Genomic DNA, 17,625 nt, shown 5'->3' on the forward strand with positions numbered 1-17,625 from the left:
ACTGAGTTGCAGTCTCACTTGCTCTTTCGTGTCCAACCTCTTCTCTAGCAGGCTAGGGCGAAAATGCCCCCGATCCCACCCTCGCGCCTGGTCGCGCTTCAATCCAACTCTCAAAATATCCGCAACATCTGTATCCTCGCACACGTCGATCATGGCAAGACATCTCTCACAGACTCGCTTATTGCGACCAATGGGATTATCTCCCCGAAGATGGCGGGCAAGGTGCGGTATTTGGACTCACGGCCGGACGAGCAAATACGTGGAATTACCATGGAGAGCAGCGCCATCAGTCTGTACTTCAGTATGATGCGCAGGCAAAAGGAAGGTGAAGAGGCAAAGAAGGAGGAATACCTGATAAACCTGATAGACAGCCCTGGTCACATCGACTTTTCGTCCGAGGTCAGCACGGCCTCACGACTATGCGATGCCGCAGTCGTCCTGGTCGATGCTGTCGAAGGCGTATGTTCGCAGACCGTTACTGTGCTTCGACAGGTATGGTTAGAGAAGCTGAAGCCCTTACTCGTCATCAACAAAATCGACAGGCTCGTGACCGAACTGAAAATGACCCCCGCCGAGGCATACTCCCACCTGGAAAGAGTCCTAGAAGGCGTAAATGCCGTTATAGGAGGCTTCTTCCAGGGCGAGCGCATGGAGGAGCATCTGATGTGGAGAGAAAAGCTTGACCAGGAAAGGGCGGCTAAAGAACAGCAGAAGCAGGATGCCATGAGCGAGGCCGCGTCCGAGGCGGACCTGGACCAACAGTTTGAGGAGCGAGATGACGAGGACCTCTATTTCGCTCCGGAGAAGAACAATGTCATCTTCGCCAGTGCCATAGATGGTTGGGCATTTACGGTCCGTCAATTTGCGGGCATATACGAAAAGAAGCTAGGTATCAAAAGATCCCTTCTGGAAAAGTTCCTCTGGGGTGACTTCTATCTGGACCCCAAGACCAAAAAGGTACTGGGTTCGAAACATCTGAAAGGAAGAAATTTGAAACCAATCTTTGTGCAACTTGTTTTGGAACCTATCTGGCAAGCCTACGACGCCACGGTTGGTATAAATGGCTCTCGGGGCGATCCAGCATTGCTGGAGAAGATAACAAAGTCTCTATCAATCAGTTTACCTGCCCACATTACGAGGTCGAGGGATTCCAAAGCCATCTTACAAGCCGTCTTCGCCTCATGGCTACCACTCTCAACAGCACTTCTCGTCTCGGTTATCGAATACTTACCAAGCCCGCCCAGTGCCCAAGCAAGTCGATTGCCCGAAATGATTGAGGATTTGGTCAGTGCAAAGAGCATTGACCAGTCTCTGAAGGACTCCATGATCAACTTTGACACTTCTAGCTCTGCACCACTGGTGGCATACGTGAGTAAGATGGTTGCTGTCCCCGAGAGTGAACTCCCCTCCAAGAGACGAAAACTGGGCACCACCTTGACAGCCGACGAAGCCAGGGAACTCGCCCGTAAGAAGCGTGCTGAAATTGCCAAAGCACAGGCGGAGGCAGAAGGCGGCGTGGACAATATAACGAATGGAGTCAGTACCGTTAGGATTGGCGAGGAGAATGATGAGGGTACGACACCAGAACAACCGGAAGATCCAGAGCATTTGATCGGGTTTGCCAGGCTTTATTCGGGGTCGCTCTCTGTGGGAGACGAAGTCTACGTCCTGCCACCCAAATTCAACCCTGCCTTTCCTCATGCCTCACCAGAGCCGAAGAAGGTCCCGATCACGTCTCTCTATCTTCTCATGGGCCGAGCTTTAGAGCCGCTGGATAAAGTACCTGCGGGAGTCGTATTCGGCATCGAAGGGCTCGAGGGGCACATCCTCAAGACCGGCACATTGTGCTCGCAACTTGAAGGAGCTATTAATCTGGCTGGTGTTTCGACGCTCAGTCAGCCTATCGTCAGAGTCGCTCTGGAACCCACGAACCCAATGGACCTGAACAAGATGATCAAGGGACTCAAATTGCTTGAACAAAGTGATCCTTGTGCTGTGTATGAGCAGATGGAAAGTGGAGAGCATGTCATCCTAACAGCCGGAGAGCTGCATCTCGAGCGGTGTCTCAAAGACTTGCGGGAGCGATTTGCCAAGTGTGACATTCAGCCTGGCGAACCCATCGTACCATACCGCGAAACGATCGTCAAGGCGGAAGAAATGGAACCCCCGAAGAACAAAGACCTCCCTAGAGGGACGGCGATCGCGGTGACTGCATCAAAGACTGTTTCGGTCAGATTGAGCGTTCGACCTCTGCCGTCAAATGTGACCGAGTTCCTGATCAATAATGGCGCATCGATCAGGAGACTATACGCGGAGAAGCAAGCACAGGAGGAACAGACTACAAAGGATCCTTCGAATGTCGACAGAGAGGAAATAGTCGACCTAGGAAACGACGCTGGGGGGCGGGAAAGGAGCCATCTCTCCCTTGAAGAGTTTCGAAATCAACTTCAAGCTGCATTCGACGAGGTGACAGAAGATAGAGATGTCTGGGCCAAGGTCGTGCCCAGGATATGTGGCTTTGGTCCTCGACGAGTCGGGCCCAATTTATTCATTGACGCGACAGGAGAACAAACCTGTAAGCGGTTCTTGTTTGAGCAGCACGAGATTGCGGAGGGGGAAGAAGATACAAACGGACCCAAGAGCGGCAACAGCGCCGATAGTGTGGAAAGTTCGTCGTCGTCGAAGCAAGATTTCTCAGATACTATTGCATACGCGTTTCAACTGGCGACCTCACAAGGCCCGCTGTGTCGCGAACCGATGCAAGGCGTTGCCGTCTTCCTCGAAGAGATCAGCCAACAGCAGCAGCAGCCACCCGCACCAAGCACCAACACCGATCCTTCTGCCGATGGTGATCCTGCATCAACGGGTGTCGAGTCTGGCCGTTTGACAGGTGAACTCATCACGTCGGTGCGCGAAACCATCCGCTCGGCGTTCCTGGACTGGTCCCCGCGCATCATGCTGGCCATGTACAGCTGCACGATCCAGGCGACCCCGGAGGTGCTGGGTCGAGTGTACTCGGTGCTCACGCGGCGGCGGGGGTCGATCCTGTCCGAGGCTCTGCTGGAGGGCACGCCCTACTTCACCATCAGCGCTTCGCTGCCGGTCGCCGAGTCATTCGGGTTCAGCGAGGAGATCCGCAAGCGGACGTCAGGCCTCGCGCAACCGATGCTGCAGTTCGTTGGCTTCGAGGTCGTCGACGACGTCGACCCCTTCTGGGTGCCCCGCAGTGAAGAGGAGCTGGAGGACCTGGGCGTGCACGGCGAGAGGGAGAACGTGGCGAAACGCTATGTGGACGGCGTGCGCAGGCGTAAGGGCCTCCTTGTTAGAGGTACCAGGGGTGTCGGGAGGGACGCCGAGAAGCAGAAGACGTTGAAGACGAATTGAATAGATTCGATTCGTTGTTCACACATCTTGGTGCTGGAGTGCCTCTGAGGAACGGCTCGCATTTTAGAATCTCGAACCACCCGCCATCATGACCAAAAAGAAGAAGAAGAAGAAGAAGAAGAAGAAGAAGAAGAGGAAGAGGTCATGAATGATCTCGAGATATATAAAGAGCAATCAATCCATAACGACATAGTCCTTTCAAAGGACTTGATTAGTTTTTCGTGTGCTTTAGACAGGTATTCCTCTCAAGTCGCGCCCGGGCGCGATACGCGTCTCGTCGCTCAGCCTTGCGAGTGCCAGTGCCAGCCATTCAACTATCACCAGCCTTGCCAGCCTCAGCAATAACAACAACAATAACAACAACGACGACAATAACTCAGCAGCTACACAACCACACATCCTGCATCGACATCTCAACCCTTGATCAACGTGTTCAATAGTCTCGCGCAGCATGTCTACGCGTGTTCCGACGAATAGTCTATATCGAAGCACTCGAAGCACTCAGTGAGCCAGTGTGCCGGGCGTAACTAACCACCATGCCATCTCCTCCATTCTGCTGGCCCCACACATATGCGTTCTCTGTATGGATTACACGGAGAGACTTCTCACTTGTCGCGCAATACATACCAAAATCTACCCTTATTACACACCATTCTTCGCTTGCCGGGCGGCTGGGCAAGTCAAAACAAGACAAGACAAGGTAAGGCAGTGCAAAGCATCAACAAAGGGGGAAAAAAAAACAGACAGACAGAAAACCCCGAAACACCCGGCATTTTTTCTTTATTTCTACCTTCACGCGACACCAGCCGCCTCCTCCGTCGGAGTCAACTCCCTCAGAATGTCCAGGACTGACTGGACGCCGTCCTCGGACGTCCTGGCCAGGCCACACACGGGGGCGACGCCAAACTTGGGCAGGTGGTTCTTCGCCGCTGCGACGCGCTGCTTCGCGCCGTCGAGATCGTCCGGGTACACGAGGCCGAGGTAGACGGCGAGGTTCTTGTCGTGGAGCGCGGCGAGCGGCGCGTAAGGAGCCGGGTCCGTCCACTCGGCCAGACAGCCAAAGTGGATCCACTGGATTTGCCTGGTGGTCTTGTCGACGATGCGGTTCGCCAGTTTGACCATAACGGACATGTCGCGCGGCGCCAGGACGGGCCTGTTGTTGATGTTGCCCATGCAGATGTGCAGGCCGGCGAAGGCTGCGGCGGGGACTTTCGCCATCAGGCCCGCGTACTGGGCGGAGTAGCGCTCCATGGCGTCCTCGTTCGGAGGTGGGTGGAAATCCTCCCTCAGGGAGGCGAGATACGACGACGACGAGTCCTGCTGGGCCTCGTTCTTGATGTAGTCGCTCGCAATGTCGAACTGGACCGCGAGATCCCCCGGCGGGACGGCCGCGACGAGGGCCTCGATCTCGCGCAACATAGCCTGGTACGCGAGATCCTCGACGAGGTACTGGAACGCGGGCTTGACGAAGATGGCGAAGCTCGACATCCCCGGCAAACACACCTGGAAGCGCACACCCGCCTCCAACGCCCCTTCGTCCCTCAACTTACAAAACACCGCGTACGACGCGACCGCGTCCTCGGCGTACCCGAGTTCCCACGAAGCCTGCTCAATCGCGGCACGGAGCCGCGTTACTTCCTCCCCTGCCATCTCTTTCACCGGGACCGGGTCGTAATTCTCATCGTACTCGCGCCAGATCTGCGCGAGGGCCGGGTTCTCCGTCGCCTTCTTCTGGACCAGCCCGATGGTGAAGTTCCACCGCCATCCCGGTTCGCCGTCGGGCATGGACCCGAGACGGCCCTTCAGAGCGGTGGCGCACTTGCAAAATGCCGTCGTGGCGTCCGGGGCTGGGAAACTGCCTACGAGGTGGACGGGCGCGGGTCGGTATGCTGACGCTGACATTTTGTGTGAGGACTCGGTGTGTGTCTGGGAAACAGGAGGAGGTACTGCTTCGGTGCTTCCAGGCTGTGCGGTGCGTGGACCAGGTAATTCACTGATCAGGCCTCATTTGACGAGCAAAGCAAAAATCAATTCTTGGAACTCTCGACTGCCGATTCTGCCATCAGCCAGCCAGCCAGTCAGTCTGTGAAAACGATATAACATGCAGAAAAAAAGGTCCATTTGAGGGATAGAAATCCACGACCCTCTGGGGGGTGTGGCCATTTGCGTACGCGAGTTCGGCGTTTTCCACTATTTGCGGTGTGCTGGCACCTACTCCAGTCCTGGAGAAGAGAAGAGCGGGTACATGCATACATACTTAGGAATATAGTACACGTCAAAGTCGAAGCCATGTGGTGCAGGGTTCTGCATTCATTATTGGGCAGCTTGGCTGTCAGCTGGGCTGGGAGAAGGATGGTGGTGGCCCCATTGAAAGGATTGAAATACCCATGGACTTCCTAGTAAAGAAGGTCTTCTCGCTAGGCGCAGGATGCAGTTCTCGTCTAGGTGTGCACATCTCTACGCTGAATCTCAATGATGGTCATGATCTAGTAATCTGGTCATCGCATCGTCACTCCGTACAAGGACTAAAGATTAACTCCGTTCTATTGATGGGCTTTATGCACCAGGCTCTTCTCCCCTCGGATGTCCCCCTCGCTGCATGATGGGCGAATTCGCCATACGCTCCCAGTCGTGAAGCATCTCCGTGTTCTCCTTGGACAGACGAACCTCCTCGCCTGCGCGGTCCACCATCTCGACCACGTACGCCGCCGCCGCTTCTTCAAAGGTGGTCTCTCCCGCCAGCGCGGCCTTGTACTTGAGGACCAGGCTCCTCGCGTCCGCGATGCCGTGGTTCAAGCCCTGGCCGCGCTGGAAGGTCATGGGGTGAGCCGCGTCGCCGGCGAGCAGGATCCGGCCGCCACGGGTGTCCCAGGGCCGGGGAATCCAGTAGGTCAGGTTGTTGCTGTGGACTTTTGTGCCCTCGGGGATCCACAGGTTGGCGGAGCGGAAGGGCTCACCCATGGTTTCAGCCTTGGCCTTCAGGTTGGCCAGCGACGCCACCTCCTCTCCCTCTTGCTTGTGCCATGTTGTCTGGAGCTGGAAAACCCAGGTTGCGGGGTCATTTGGATCCGGCACCTCTTGGACTAGATGCGTGATGATTAGGTTGTGTGACACAATTGCGGGGGAAAAGGCACAGCAAGCTTACTCGAAATCCATTGCCAATACCCATTCGGATGCATGCCCATGGCCATAATGGGGTGGGCCTGGCGCACGAACCTCGCCTTCTCGGCGTCGTTGTAACACACATGCAAATTGACAGCGGAATAAGGCACGCCGCAGGGTTGGCCGTCTTGTCCAAATATGATGTGTCGCACTTGGGATTGCGCGCCGTCGGCTCCAACCAACGAGGTCCCTGTTGCTTGTGTCCCATCCTCGAAGGTGGCTGTCACTGTCGACTGATCATCATCATATGTGATGTCGACGAGTTTTTTATTGTACTTGAAGATGAACGCAAGGGTGTCAGTTCGTCAAGTAGCAACAGCAACAAATAGACGTAGTGCTGTTCCCCCCAAAAGACTCACCTGGACGTCTATACCCTCGGAGCACAATTTCCTGAACCGTCGACGGGACACGCGATACATGCGCAGCAGCGGAATATTTTTCATCACTTCCCCGGTTTGGCCATTGATGGCGGGCAGATGACCAGGGTCAGGGGGCACAAAGGTCGGATCGACGGCAGCGGTGTAGACTCGGTCGAAGAGGTCTTGGGGGAGACAGTCGGCCAGCATGGGCAAGCCCCATTGCACCGACATACCCCATTCGCGCGGTCGGTAGGCGGTGGCAGAGACTTCGGACTCGAAGATGGAAAACGAGATGCCAATCTAGCGACGAGGCAAACATGTATTCGATTGTCAGTCCTCGGAACAGGCGGTTTGTGTTTGGCCCGCGGGCAATGGTCATGCAGCTCAGATTTGTCTCTATACCTTTTTCAAGCCCTGTGCAATGAGAAGGCCGACGATACCTACATCATCGTGATGATTGTGAAAGTCCGTTAGCTTGTTTCATGGCAGCTGATATAAATGGATGGACAGGGATGTTGCCTTGGGCGATAGGCGGGCCGAGTTTATAAGAGAAGACCGCGTGACGCCAGTAACCCCCAACCATACCTGAGCCTACAATGAGGACGTGAACGGAACTCTTCTGGTCAGTCATCCTGCAGATGTACAAAGGCAAGCACTCTTTTCCATCAATAGATCAGTCCCAGACGTGGAAGGAGAAAACAAAACGAGTGGGGGAGAGGCGGGTACAGGGTGGGAGCGCAGGTTGATTCGAGCAAGACGAGGTTTTTATTCAAATGTGACGAGAGCTCGTTGGGTCAAAGCAGTTGAGAAATTCAGTCATCTGAGTATCTAACTCGTAGCCGATGTCGTGGGGGCGGGCACATTGGACATTGGCATTGGATAGAGACCGAGCATCGTCCAGATTAATTCTGCGTGAGCTGGTAATGGTACGAGTAGGATGGAGAGGGGGTTACAGGGGTGCTGGATTTGGTCTCTGCGAGGGTAATTCGTGATAGCGGTTGGGGGGATGATTGGTGCTTCTGGGAGGAAGAGCTGCATGACACGTCAGCAGGGAGGATATACTTGAACGAAGTAGAGATGTTTCATGCATGAGAGAGGAGATGGAGGAGGAGATACGAGTACATATGAGTTGGATGGATGGAGGGGAATAAGTCGACGGAAAAATACCCCGGGTGCTTCCTGATTTCTCTCCTCTAACTGCAAGGAGAGCAAGTTTAGCGGGCCTAGCGTGTCTAGCGTGTCTAGTTTCGTGGGAGTTGCACAAACAAACAGTCATAGGGCCAGGACTTGGGCGTGCTAGGTGTTCTAGGTATTACTGGACTTCACTGCTGGGTGTCGATCTTGACGCCTAGACCACCTAGACCGCCTAGACTGCCCAGACTGCTCGGGACGGACCCCTGCCGGCCGCCCGGGTTTTAGGGTAGGAGATATTCAACCAATGCCTATGCCCCCTCTCTCGCTATACTTATGCGTACTCTCACAGACACAATGACACAATATTAATGAGCAGCTTAACCTTATAAGCGATGTGGCTACTTCTCCTCCTCTCTTTGTACTATCACCACCACCACCACCACCACCTCTTCCTCCTCCACCACCATCACCATCCTTGCTTATTCACGGAATCATTGTTTCCATCTTGGTCGTCTCCACATCTGGAAATCTGTAACATGAACCACTTTTTAAGCTCCTCATGCATTGTTTTTTCCCCTCTCACTGCATGCATTTTTGAGTGAACCACAAGTTTTATTATCATGGCCGACCAGTCATTTTGCAGTCGCCATGGACCCTTTTTCTCGAGAATGGATCCTGCTCCTTGTGATACTCGTGCAAGTACGACCGACTACTTGACATCTCGAAATGCCGCCTTGGGTGTGGTCGGTCAAATGTTCCTGATCGTCACGTTTTAACCACCCACCATTTTTTTCCGGACACTGAAGGAAGCACAGTCAAATGGTGGCTACTCATGGACCATGTCATCCCCAGGCCATAGCTCTGGTCCCTCTGGTGCCTCGGGAGCCTCTGTGGATCGAACAGCATCCTCCTCCGTGGTCCCGGTCTCGGAGCCACCATTGACAGACCAGCCTCTGTCAGAAGACCCTGGACCCAGCTCATCTTCACACCCTGAGCCTTCCGCGGAGATAAATGCAGACCAGTCCATCGAAGTTGATGTAGGTCTTGGTTTTCCATGTGCCTCCTACCTCTCTCTTAGGGCGCTGTTGCTAATGAACCTTCTCTCATATCAATTCAGAGGTCGGCAGACTTGGACTCCGCCTACGGTGATTCCCTGTACGCAACTCCGAGGAAGCTCAAGGGAAAACAACGACTGATGAGAAACAGACATAGTGATTTGACGTCCTTGGCGTCCAGCATCACCCGAGGTGTCTGGGAATATGGTCGACGATACCATTCTTATGGCCGATCTCGTATGTCACCGCCACGCCAAGTCTAAGTGGAAGTGACACGACGAGCATAATTGACTGATTGCACGCAGAATATGCTTTCCCAAATGACGACGCCGAGGCGGAGAGATTGGACATGCAACATGCCATGCAGACCCATCTGCTAGGCGACCGACTGTTCTGGGCCCCGATCGATCCTAACCCTGCCAGAGTGCTGGATCTCGGAACAGGCACGGGCATCTGGGCGATTGAGTTTGCCGACATGTTCCCCTCTGCCGTCGTCACCGGCACCGATCTGAGTGCCATCCAACCCGACTGGGTCCCTCCGAACTGCAGCTTTGAGATCGACGACGCAGAGGCCGAGTGGACGTGGAACGAAGCCAGCTTTGACTATATCCACAACCGCAATTTTGTCTGCGCAATTCGAGACTGGCCGAAGCTAATTCGCCAATGCTACCAGTACGAATCGCCCCTTTCCGTACATCTCTACTAACCACGCTGATATGCATATATAGATTCGTCAAGCCTGGTGGCTGGGTTGAATGGCACGAAAAACATCCCTACCTCCTCAGCGACGATGGGTCTCTACCAAAAGATTCAGCTCTGTATCAATGGGGTGCCAAATTCTTCGAAGCCAGTACGTCGACAGAAAATTCTTTGATTTTCTGGATTCACACACTTCGTTCTCACGCACAGATCCATTAGGCATCGAATTCGGCACAGACGCTCGCTCGCCTCAGCACCTGAAACGGCTCATGGAAGAAGCAGGCTTCGTCGATGTGCAAGAGCACATTCTCAAACTTCCTGTCGGGCCGTGGGCCAAAGATCAGCGACTCAAAGAGGTGGGCCTGTTCGAGACGGTCAACATGACGGAGGGCATCCAGGGATTGACTATCAAGCTCTTCACAAGGTGTCTGCACTGGACAGCCGCCGAGGTCGAAGCCTTTCTGTTGCAAGTCCGCAAGGACGTCAAGAACCGTGCTATCCACAGCTACTATCATTTGTGAGTACTAGGCAGGCCTTTCTCCTCCAATTCTCTGTATCCTTGTGTCTAGAGGGTAACTAACCGTGAGAAGTTATGTGGTCTTTGGGCGACGGCCGGAGTAGTCTTTGACTATCTACATACTACTGGGTATTGGCTGGACTGGACTTGCCAGGACTTTGGTGGAGAATTGACGTCCATATTGTTAGGTGGTGTCAGGGTTTCTCTCGTACGGCTCACAGGACAAATGCACCTGGCGTTTTCTTCTTTTCTTTTCTTCTCCTGTTCTTCACTTCTCTTTTCTCTACTTATTCCTTTTTTCCCCCATACAGCACCAAGGGGAATTTACTTACTCAAGCAGCCTTGCTCTACTTCTCGAGTGTTGGGTCTATTTATGCGAAGGATGCGGGATCAACAGAATCAGAAACAGTGTCAATCTCAGTCCAAGGTTACTATATGATCACCAAAAGACAAGGAAGCAGACACGCGATGGAAAAGCAGGATGGATGTGGACCGGATACCGACTCACCGGGTCAGGACAGCCTTGCCAACAGACTCTCCTTCCTACATATTGTACTTACCGAGTACGTGTGACATACTTGTATACGAGCAGCACCGTGGGGTTATGACCCTAAAAACAGCACCGATAATAAAGAACACCTTCTCCCTTACAATCTTGGATCAAAGAATGGTAACGCTCGGTAGTCCACATAACCTTGGGGAACCTCCGAGTAGTAACCACTCGGCCCGAGGGACGCGTCCGCGAGTCGTGGCTGTTTAACAGTCCAGTTGACCACACCCCCAGGTCTATCCGCACCGACTCTCATTCATCGCATCGCTGTGCTCTTGTCGTTTTGCGGTCTTCGAGGAATTACTCAGCAGTCATGAAAGCATTTCAATTCGACAACGTGGAAGAAGGCCTCGTTCTGAAGGATGTGCCCACGCCCAAACCTGAATCAGGTGAAGTAATCGTCCGGGTGGAAGCGGCAGGTCTCTGCCATTCCGACACGCATGTCCTACATGGCAAAGGAGCTTCGTGGACGAACAAACGGCCCATAACACTGGGTCATGAAGCCGCAGGTACGGTCGCCGAGGTTGGTCCAGGTGTGACGGAGTGGAAAGTGGGTGACCGGGTTGGAGTGGCTGTTTATCCGACCGACGATGGGGACTCGAGTCATATCATTGGGATCGGGAGAGACGGCGGATACGCTGAGCAGGTCGTGGTCCCTGCGAACGTCCTCGTACCGCTTCCCGACGCGGTCAGCTTCCCCCAGGCGGCTGTGGCAACCGACTCGATCGCAACGGCATACCACGCTGTCATCTCTGAAGGAAAGGTGACGGCGGCGACAACTGTGGCAATCGTCGGGATGGGCGGGCTCGGCCTCAACGGGGTTCGGGTCGCTGCTCTTCAAGGAGCCACCGTCTACGGAGTAGACATTGACGAGAACAAGTTCCCCGAGGGCCTGGCACAAGGCGCCAAGGCATGCTTCTCGAAGCTCTCAGACATCCCTGAAGACATCGTTATTGACGTCGTGGTGGACTATGCCGGCATGGGAGTCACGACCCAAGAGGCGATGCAGAGAGTCAAGCTCTCCGGGACGGTGGTTCTGGTGGGGATCGGCGTGGCGAGCTTCGAATTCTCTTCTCTCACCTTGCTGCTTCGGGGGCTGACCATACGTGGCTCGAAAGGGGCGACCCTGCCCGAATACCTCGAGATCTTGAAGTTGATCGCCGCAGGGAAGATCGTCCCCAAGCTGACCGAAGTCCCGTTTTCGACCGTACCGGAAAGTCTGAAACAGCTCGAGCAGGTTGGCGGGGTCGTTGGGAGGCTGTATACGAGGCCGAACGCGTGATGGGATATGGAGTGCGAATTTCAGTTAGCTAGCTAGATAGCAAGCAAGCAAGCAAGCTTCGTGGGGTAGACATGGCAGTGTCGATAATGATGTCTATCCCCTTGAATACGTCGCACAGTTCAGTGCCTCAGTGTGGAAGGCATCCAGAAGGGGTGAAAAGGGGGGATGACTAAGCATAGCCACAGCGTATTGCCAAGACTTGTGGCTGACGGTTGAACTCGTATCACGTGCCTCCTGATTCCGTATCAATTTTCTGTCTCAATTTCTTCTCGTCATGTTTGTCCTGTGAGCTACAACCGTCGACTTCTCCCAAACGCACGTGGAAGATTCGGCCTCTGGCCTCTGCTGCCTCTCACTTCGGGGGTCCGAAAAACAAATGCCATGACTGATTGGTCCGTGCGATAGTCAGGTGCTTCTTTGCTTTCTTTGATTCTTACGCTTGAAGAGAGGGCCGGCTTCAGCTTCTGATACGTCTCGAGCCCACTTCACGAGCCATGGCTGCCTCACTCGTTGTACCGGGCCAGGTTCTGGCCAGTACATCTTCACACATGCCTGGTTCAGGCACCCACGTCTACGAGAACAACATCCTCGCCTCCATCCTGGGCACGTCAGTGGTTACGCCGGCACCGAATAAGTCGGGCAAGCCGACCATCTCGGTACCCCGTCAAGCGACCGCCGTCGCGTCCATCAATTCACTCCCCAAAGTCGGCTCGTCGGTTCTGTGCCGCGTGACCAGGGTTCGGCAAAGAGAACTCTCGGCGTCCATCCTGGCCATCATCGACCCGTCTTCTCCGTCTCCAGCAATCTCCGCCAGCGACATCATCTCTTACTCCCAACTCACCGACGACGACCTCCAATTCCAGTGCATTCTCCGGCGCGAAGACATCCGGACGCACGAAAAGGACAAGATCGTGATCAACGACATGTACCGCGTCGGCGACATCATCCGCGCCACTGTGATCAGCTTGGGCGACGAGAGGAACTACTACATCAGCACGGCGGGGAATGAGTTTGGCGTCGTGGTGGCCACAAGTGAGGCGGGCAACGCCATGGTACCCGCGAGTTGGAAGGAGATGAAGGATGCCGTGACGGGGAAGGGTGAAAGCCGAAAAGTCGCCAAACCTTCGTGAAAGTCGACTTAACCTCGGATACTACTCCCCCAAGTGACATCCATTTCCCCTGGGCAGACCATATAATGTCGCCTGACCGGGTTTTCTGGTAAATGCTTCAAGCCTCGAAAATGTGCTGCAGGACACATTACCCAGGCTGTGGCAAAGACTCTTGGGCGTCGTCGGCTGTATCTGAGCACAATGCTGACTTCTTTTCTGAGATCAGATGAGGATGGAAGCGCGCATTTCTACCACTGGCGCTCGCAGCACAAAAGCAAATGCAGCTCAGAGTGTGTACGCAAACGCGAATCTCAATCCCCCTTTTCCGGGATCTTGTCTCGCTCCACCTCTTGAGACAGAGGTACCGGGTGTACTAGCGAGACTGAAAATTGAAACGCGCTGGGCCATCCACAGCCAACAAAAGCCTCAGGATCGTTAATTGGCAGATAGGGTGGAGCGAAAGACAAGACTCGAGAAGCTGACAGGCCTTTCGGCCTCTCTTCGGCCTACCACCCCTGGGTCAGCCAGCACAGAAGCCGAGACACTGTATCGAACGAGAGGGAGATAGAAACGCGAGGACAGTTGTGACCAGACTACATACGACGAGGGAAAATATCCTTTCGTCCAACCTTTGCGCCTGACATCCGGACGAAGGCTCGAACTCCAACTCCCTCCTAACCTCAACCTCGACCATACCATACCCTAGGTGCGACCTCGAAGTCGAACCATCCTTGAAATCAATCCATCTTCGACTTCAAGCACACCTCTCTACGCTCTTCACTGCTATCCTATGCGTGTGTGCCCTGCGAGCAAACCAAGAGGGCGAGGGCGAGTGAGCGAATGAGGGAGCCCAACTGTGAAATACATGAAACCCTTTTCATCAAAACCACCTTCCCATACATGCCTTCTCCAGGCAGATATGCAGCAAATCTCCGTCGTCTTCTTCAGAGCCTGCCCTGTCCGACCCGGCCATGCGTCGTGGTCCACCTCACCCATACCCATACCCATACCTATGTCCCATACCCCCCAAATTCTTCCCTTTCCCTTCCCTTTTTTCTACAGTACAGTACAGTACAGTACATTCCAGTCCAGTACACTGCAATACCTCTCTAGTATCCATGGTCACGACCCCCCCTAAACAAAAGGGTCCATGTCAGACTGTGTTCGTCACGGGAGGAATATCAAATTCAACAGAATCTCCTCCCATCATCCAGGTCCGCCATCCTTTTGATATCATATCATATCATATCATGCTTTTGGGTGTGTTTTCGGAAAGAATATCAACGGGGAGGAGACATCTACCTCACATCAATCACAAGTGCCTGTCAATATGAAGTACTTATCAGATGAACGTGCCCTGGAGAAAACCAGACCCCCCTTTTCCAGTCCATCAGTGCCAAAGGTGTACAATTAATGCATTGAGGCTAGAATGAAATGGCGTTAACCTGCCCGTGCTTCGCCTTCGCTTCACTTTCGTCTGTTCTTGCTTCCATAAGGACAAACAACGAAAGTCCTGCAGCAGAATCTCCCATCAAAAAAATAAAAGGTATCGCCGTCGCAATACCTACAGTATTCCCTTTCCCACCAGAAACCCCCTATTCTCTTTCTCCGGCAAGCAGTGACAATTAGACCCCTCAACGCCTCGCTATGCTTCCTGCACACTGCGAGGCACAACTTTGTGTGCCCATACCCAGTGACGGCCCTTTTCGTTGCAATTCCATGTAAAAGGGGTATATGATAATATCAAGAGGTCTTGAACAAAGAAAAACCCCCCGCCGCTCGCTTTCAACCTTCCACCAACGTCTGCTTGGGCCCTTTACCAAGCAATTCCAAAGATCTTTGAGCAAGAGCAATCACCTCGCCCTCGCCCTCTTCGCCTTCCTCATCGTCGGACTCAACGTGCTTGTCGGCGATCGTCTTGACCATCTGAATTATGTCCTCTGATTTGGCCACCAAGCTGACTAGCTTCGTGTCATCAGATTCCAGCAGCTGCAGCAACGTCCAAATTGCAATATGTTGAAATGTGGGATCACCACTGCACAAGAAACGCTTGAGATAGCCGTGGATGCCACCGTTTGGCTCGGTCCAATCGCGAACGAAAATCGAATAATCGCCAACCTTGGAAGACAGATTTCCCAGCGCCGCGGCACTGTTTCCCTGAACCTCAATACTTTCCGAATCCGTCAGAGGAATCAAGACGTCGAAGACTCCCATGTTGAGCAGATGTGTCTTGAGCTCGTCGCTCAATGCCAATACGGCGATACAGGCCGTCATCTCAGACTGTACGCTCAATGGTACATGCAGAACAAGCTCCTTACATTTCTGCACTGCTCCGGCCTCCAAGACGAGCTGTTTGTTCCGATCCGAGCTTGCAGCAAGGTTCCGTAAAGTCGATATAGCATGGCATTGAATCTCCTCGTTCTCGGTGGAGCCCAATAGGTCGACCAGAGGTTTGAGAAAGCCGGCATCAATGATGGGCGATTCATTGAGAGGGTGAATCGAAATATTGCGGATACAGGCGACAGCGGAGAGGATAAGGGGTAGGTATGAAGATTGAAGGAGACGGAGCAGTGGGTGCAAGCCTCTAGCTCGAACAATCTCCAATTGGTACTTTTCATCTGATGCCAAGTTTCGCAGAGCCAATGCCGCCTGGCACTGAACTTTGGGCGTTCCTGAATCCATCAGCTGGACCAGTGATTGGACAAGGCGTGGTTCGGTCTGCGCGAGTTTCTTTCTGTTGGACGCGTCGACAGCGATGTTGCTGAGAGCCGTAGTGCAGTAATATTGGACGTCCATGTCAGGCGACTGAAGCAGTTGGACAAGCACTGGAATGGCTCCTGCATTGACGAGCTGTTGTCTGTTGTCCTCTGGTGATCGTTAGCATGATGTTGACTGTGACATTGCTTGGTTTTTCCCTACCAGAGTGTGTCATGTTGAGCAAAGCGCCAGTTGCATTCCTCTGGACTCGCATATCTTTTGACTTTGCCAGTCTCGTCAATGGACCTAGAGCGCCTGACCTTGCGATTTTGGCCTTGTTATCTTCATACGTCGCCAGATTTGTGATGCACCCAACAGCATTGCACTGGACCTCGACATTATTAGACATCATCTGCCGAATAAGGGGAGGTAATCCGCCGAGCTGGACGATAGCGACCTTGTTTTCGGCTATAACAGGTCAGCTCAAGGTATTCCACGGGGGCCGTTGGGGGGACCGTACGATTCACAGCCAGGTTGCCCAAAGCTGCACTGGCAGCTCGTTGTACCTCAATATCGGGATTCTGCAGGAGAAAGAGGATGGGTTCTAGTGTGTCTCGATCGACCTCTCTCACATCTGCAAAAGCAGTTAGTTTTGTCTCGCGTTGCGCATCTCTTGTAAACATACCTCGCTCCGTGATCTCGGCAAATGTCAAGCTGGCACTCCGCTGTAGATCAACATTGTCCGAATAAACAAGAGTGCTCAATGCTCGTAACGGTTCTCCAGAAAAGAAATCTGTCTCTCCTCGCTGTAGTCTGTCAGAGTGCAACTCTTCACAACGAAGTGGATCTCGAACGTACATTCTCGAGGTATTGTAGCAGGTCCGCAACGGCTTCTCGTTCGCTGTCTGCGAGGGCGGGTTCGTAGAGGTTATCCTTATTCCGACCTGTGAGGGCAGAGGTTAGTCAGTGTCCAGACATGTTCGAAGTATACAGCTGAGACAGACCTTGGCAGTTCTTACAGCAAGCCGATAGTACGTTGCCCATCTCGAGGCGTGGACCCCGAGGGGTACGAATTAATCGAGAGTGGTTCTGTTGGACAAGGGAATCGCGACGGGGCGGGAGTGTGTGCTGATGTTGCAGCTGGGTGATGGAGAGGTTGGATGTGAAAGGCTCATCTGATGGTCATGCTGATGCCGACTGTGATGCAGTTTTCGAACGATGCTGGCGAGGCTCCCGATATCTGTTATGGTAAGATGAGGAAAGCTTCAGAAACTCGGCTCGGATTCGCTGACGCAGTCAATGCTGCAGCAACAGGCACTGCGGCGTCACTGCGTGACCTGCAGTTGCAGTTTCAGTTTCAGCACAAGAAGTCTCGCGTGCAGGCAGGAGCAATTAAGACGAGGAAGTCGTCCCAAGTATGTGGCGTGTGACCTAGTGTCAATGAGCGAGCAAGTCGCAGGTGGGATGGGCAATTGGTAGTGGTGTGAAGGTGGTCAACATGGAGTTTTGGGCGGAAGTGCACGAGTTGAGGAAGCTGCAGACGCAGCGTGCCGCTGTGCGGGTGGTTTAGCGCATGTTGGGTGAGCCTGGGACGACTATTGGCGCAGCGCCGCGTAGGCTTCGTACGGGTACAAGGAACACATATGGGCGGACGCTGTTAGGCTGGTGCCGCCGATG

General features: G+C 53.7%; 7 protein-coding genes across 7 annotated transcripts; 4 read left to right on the forward strand and 3 right to left on the reverse strand.

Moving 5' to 3' along the window:
• Positions 1-63: 63 nt before the first annotated feature.
• Positions 64-3,384, forward strand: AYO20_03549 (hypothetical protein; the record flags this gene model as incomplete). The annotated part of the gene is made up of 1 exon (XM_022641851.1): positions 64-3,384. The coding sequence occupies one exon, from the start codon at positions 64-66 to the stop codon at positions 3,382-3,384; it is 3,321 nt and encodes a 1,106-aa protein (XP_022502084.1).
• A 792-nt stretch (positions 3,385-4,176) lies between these two features.
• Positions 4,177-5,286, reverse strand: AYO20_03550 (hypothetical protein; the record flags this gene model as incomplete). Its single annotated transcript, XM_022641852.1, has 1 exon — positions 4,177-5,286. One exon carries the CDS (start codon positions 5,284-5,286, stop codon positions 4,177-4,179), a length of 1,110 nt encoding a protein of 369 aa, XP_022502085.1.
• Positions 5,287-5,940: 654 nt separating this feature from the next.
• Positions 5,941-7,136, reverse strand: AYO20_03551 (hypothetical protein; the record flags this gene model as incomplete). The annotated part of the gene is made up of 3 exons (XM_022641853.1): positions 5,941-6,467; positions 6,530-6,821; positions 6,906-7,136. 3 exons carry the CDS (start codon positions 7,134-7,136, stop codon positions 5,941-5,943), a joined length of 1,050 nt encoding a protein of 349 aa, XP_022502086.1.
• Positions 7,137-8,878: 1,742 nt separating this feature from the next.
• AYO20_03552 (hypothetical protein) lies at positions 8,879-10,369 on the forward strand (the record flags this gene model as incomplete). The annotated part of the gene is made up of 6 exons (XM_022641854.1): positions 8,879-9,076; positions 9,157-9,331; positions 9,400-9,766; positions 9,823-9,944; positions 10,013-10,310; positions 10,363-10,369. The coding sequence occupies 6 exons, from the start codon at positions 8,879-8,881 to the stop codon at positions 10,367-10,369; spliced, it is 1,167 nt and encodes a 388-aa protein (XP_022502087.1).
• Positions 10,370-11,173: 804 nt separating this feature from the next.
• Positions 11,174-12,142, forward strand: AYO20_03553 (hypothetical protein; the record flags this gene model as incomplete). Its single annotated transcript, XM_022641855.1, has 1 exon — positions 11,174-12,142. The coding sequence occupies one exon, from the start codon at positions 11,174-11,176 to the stop codon at positions 12,140-12,142; it is 969 nt and encodes a 322-aa protein (XP_022502088.1).
• Positions 12,143-12,636: 494 nt separating this feature from the next.
• Positions 12,637-13,272, forward strand: AYO20_03554 (hypothetical protein; the record flags this gene model as incomplete). The annotated part of the gene is made up of 1 exon (XM_022641856.1): positions 12,637-13,272. One exon carries the CDS (start codon positions 12,637-12,639, stop codon positions 13,270-13,272), a length of 636 nt encoding a protein of 211 aa, XP_022502089.1.
• Positions 13,273-15,036: 1,764 nt separating this feature from the next.
• AYO20_03555 (vacuolar protein 8) lies at positions 15,037-16,992 on the reverse strand (the record flags this gene model as incomplete). Its single annotated transcript, XM_022641857.1, has 6 exons — positions 15,037-16,118; positions 16,171-16,416; positions 16,469-16,582; positions 16,634-16,754; positions 16,807-16,892; positions 16,968-16,992. The coding sequence occupies 6 exons, from the start codon at positions 16,990-16,992 to the stop codon at positions 15,037-15,039; spliced, it is 1,674 nt and encodes a 557-aa protein (XP_022502090.1).
• Positions 16,993-17,625: the final 633 nt, after the last annotated feature.

The sequence above is a fragment of the Fonsecaea nubica genome (assembly GCF_001646965.1).
Source record: "Fonsecaea nubica strain CBS 269.64 chromosome Unknown Scaff17, whole genome shotgun sequence".
In the NCBI taxonomy this organism is placed as follows: domain Eukaryota; kingdom Fungi; phylum Ascomycota; class Eurotiomycetes; order Chaetothyriales; family Herpotrichiellaceae; genus Fonsecaea; species Fonsecaea nubica.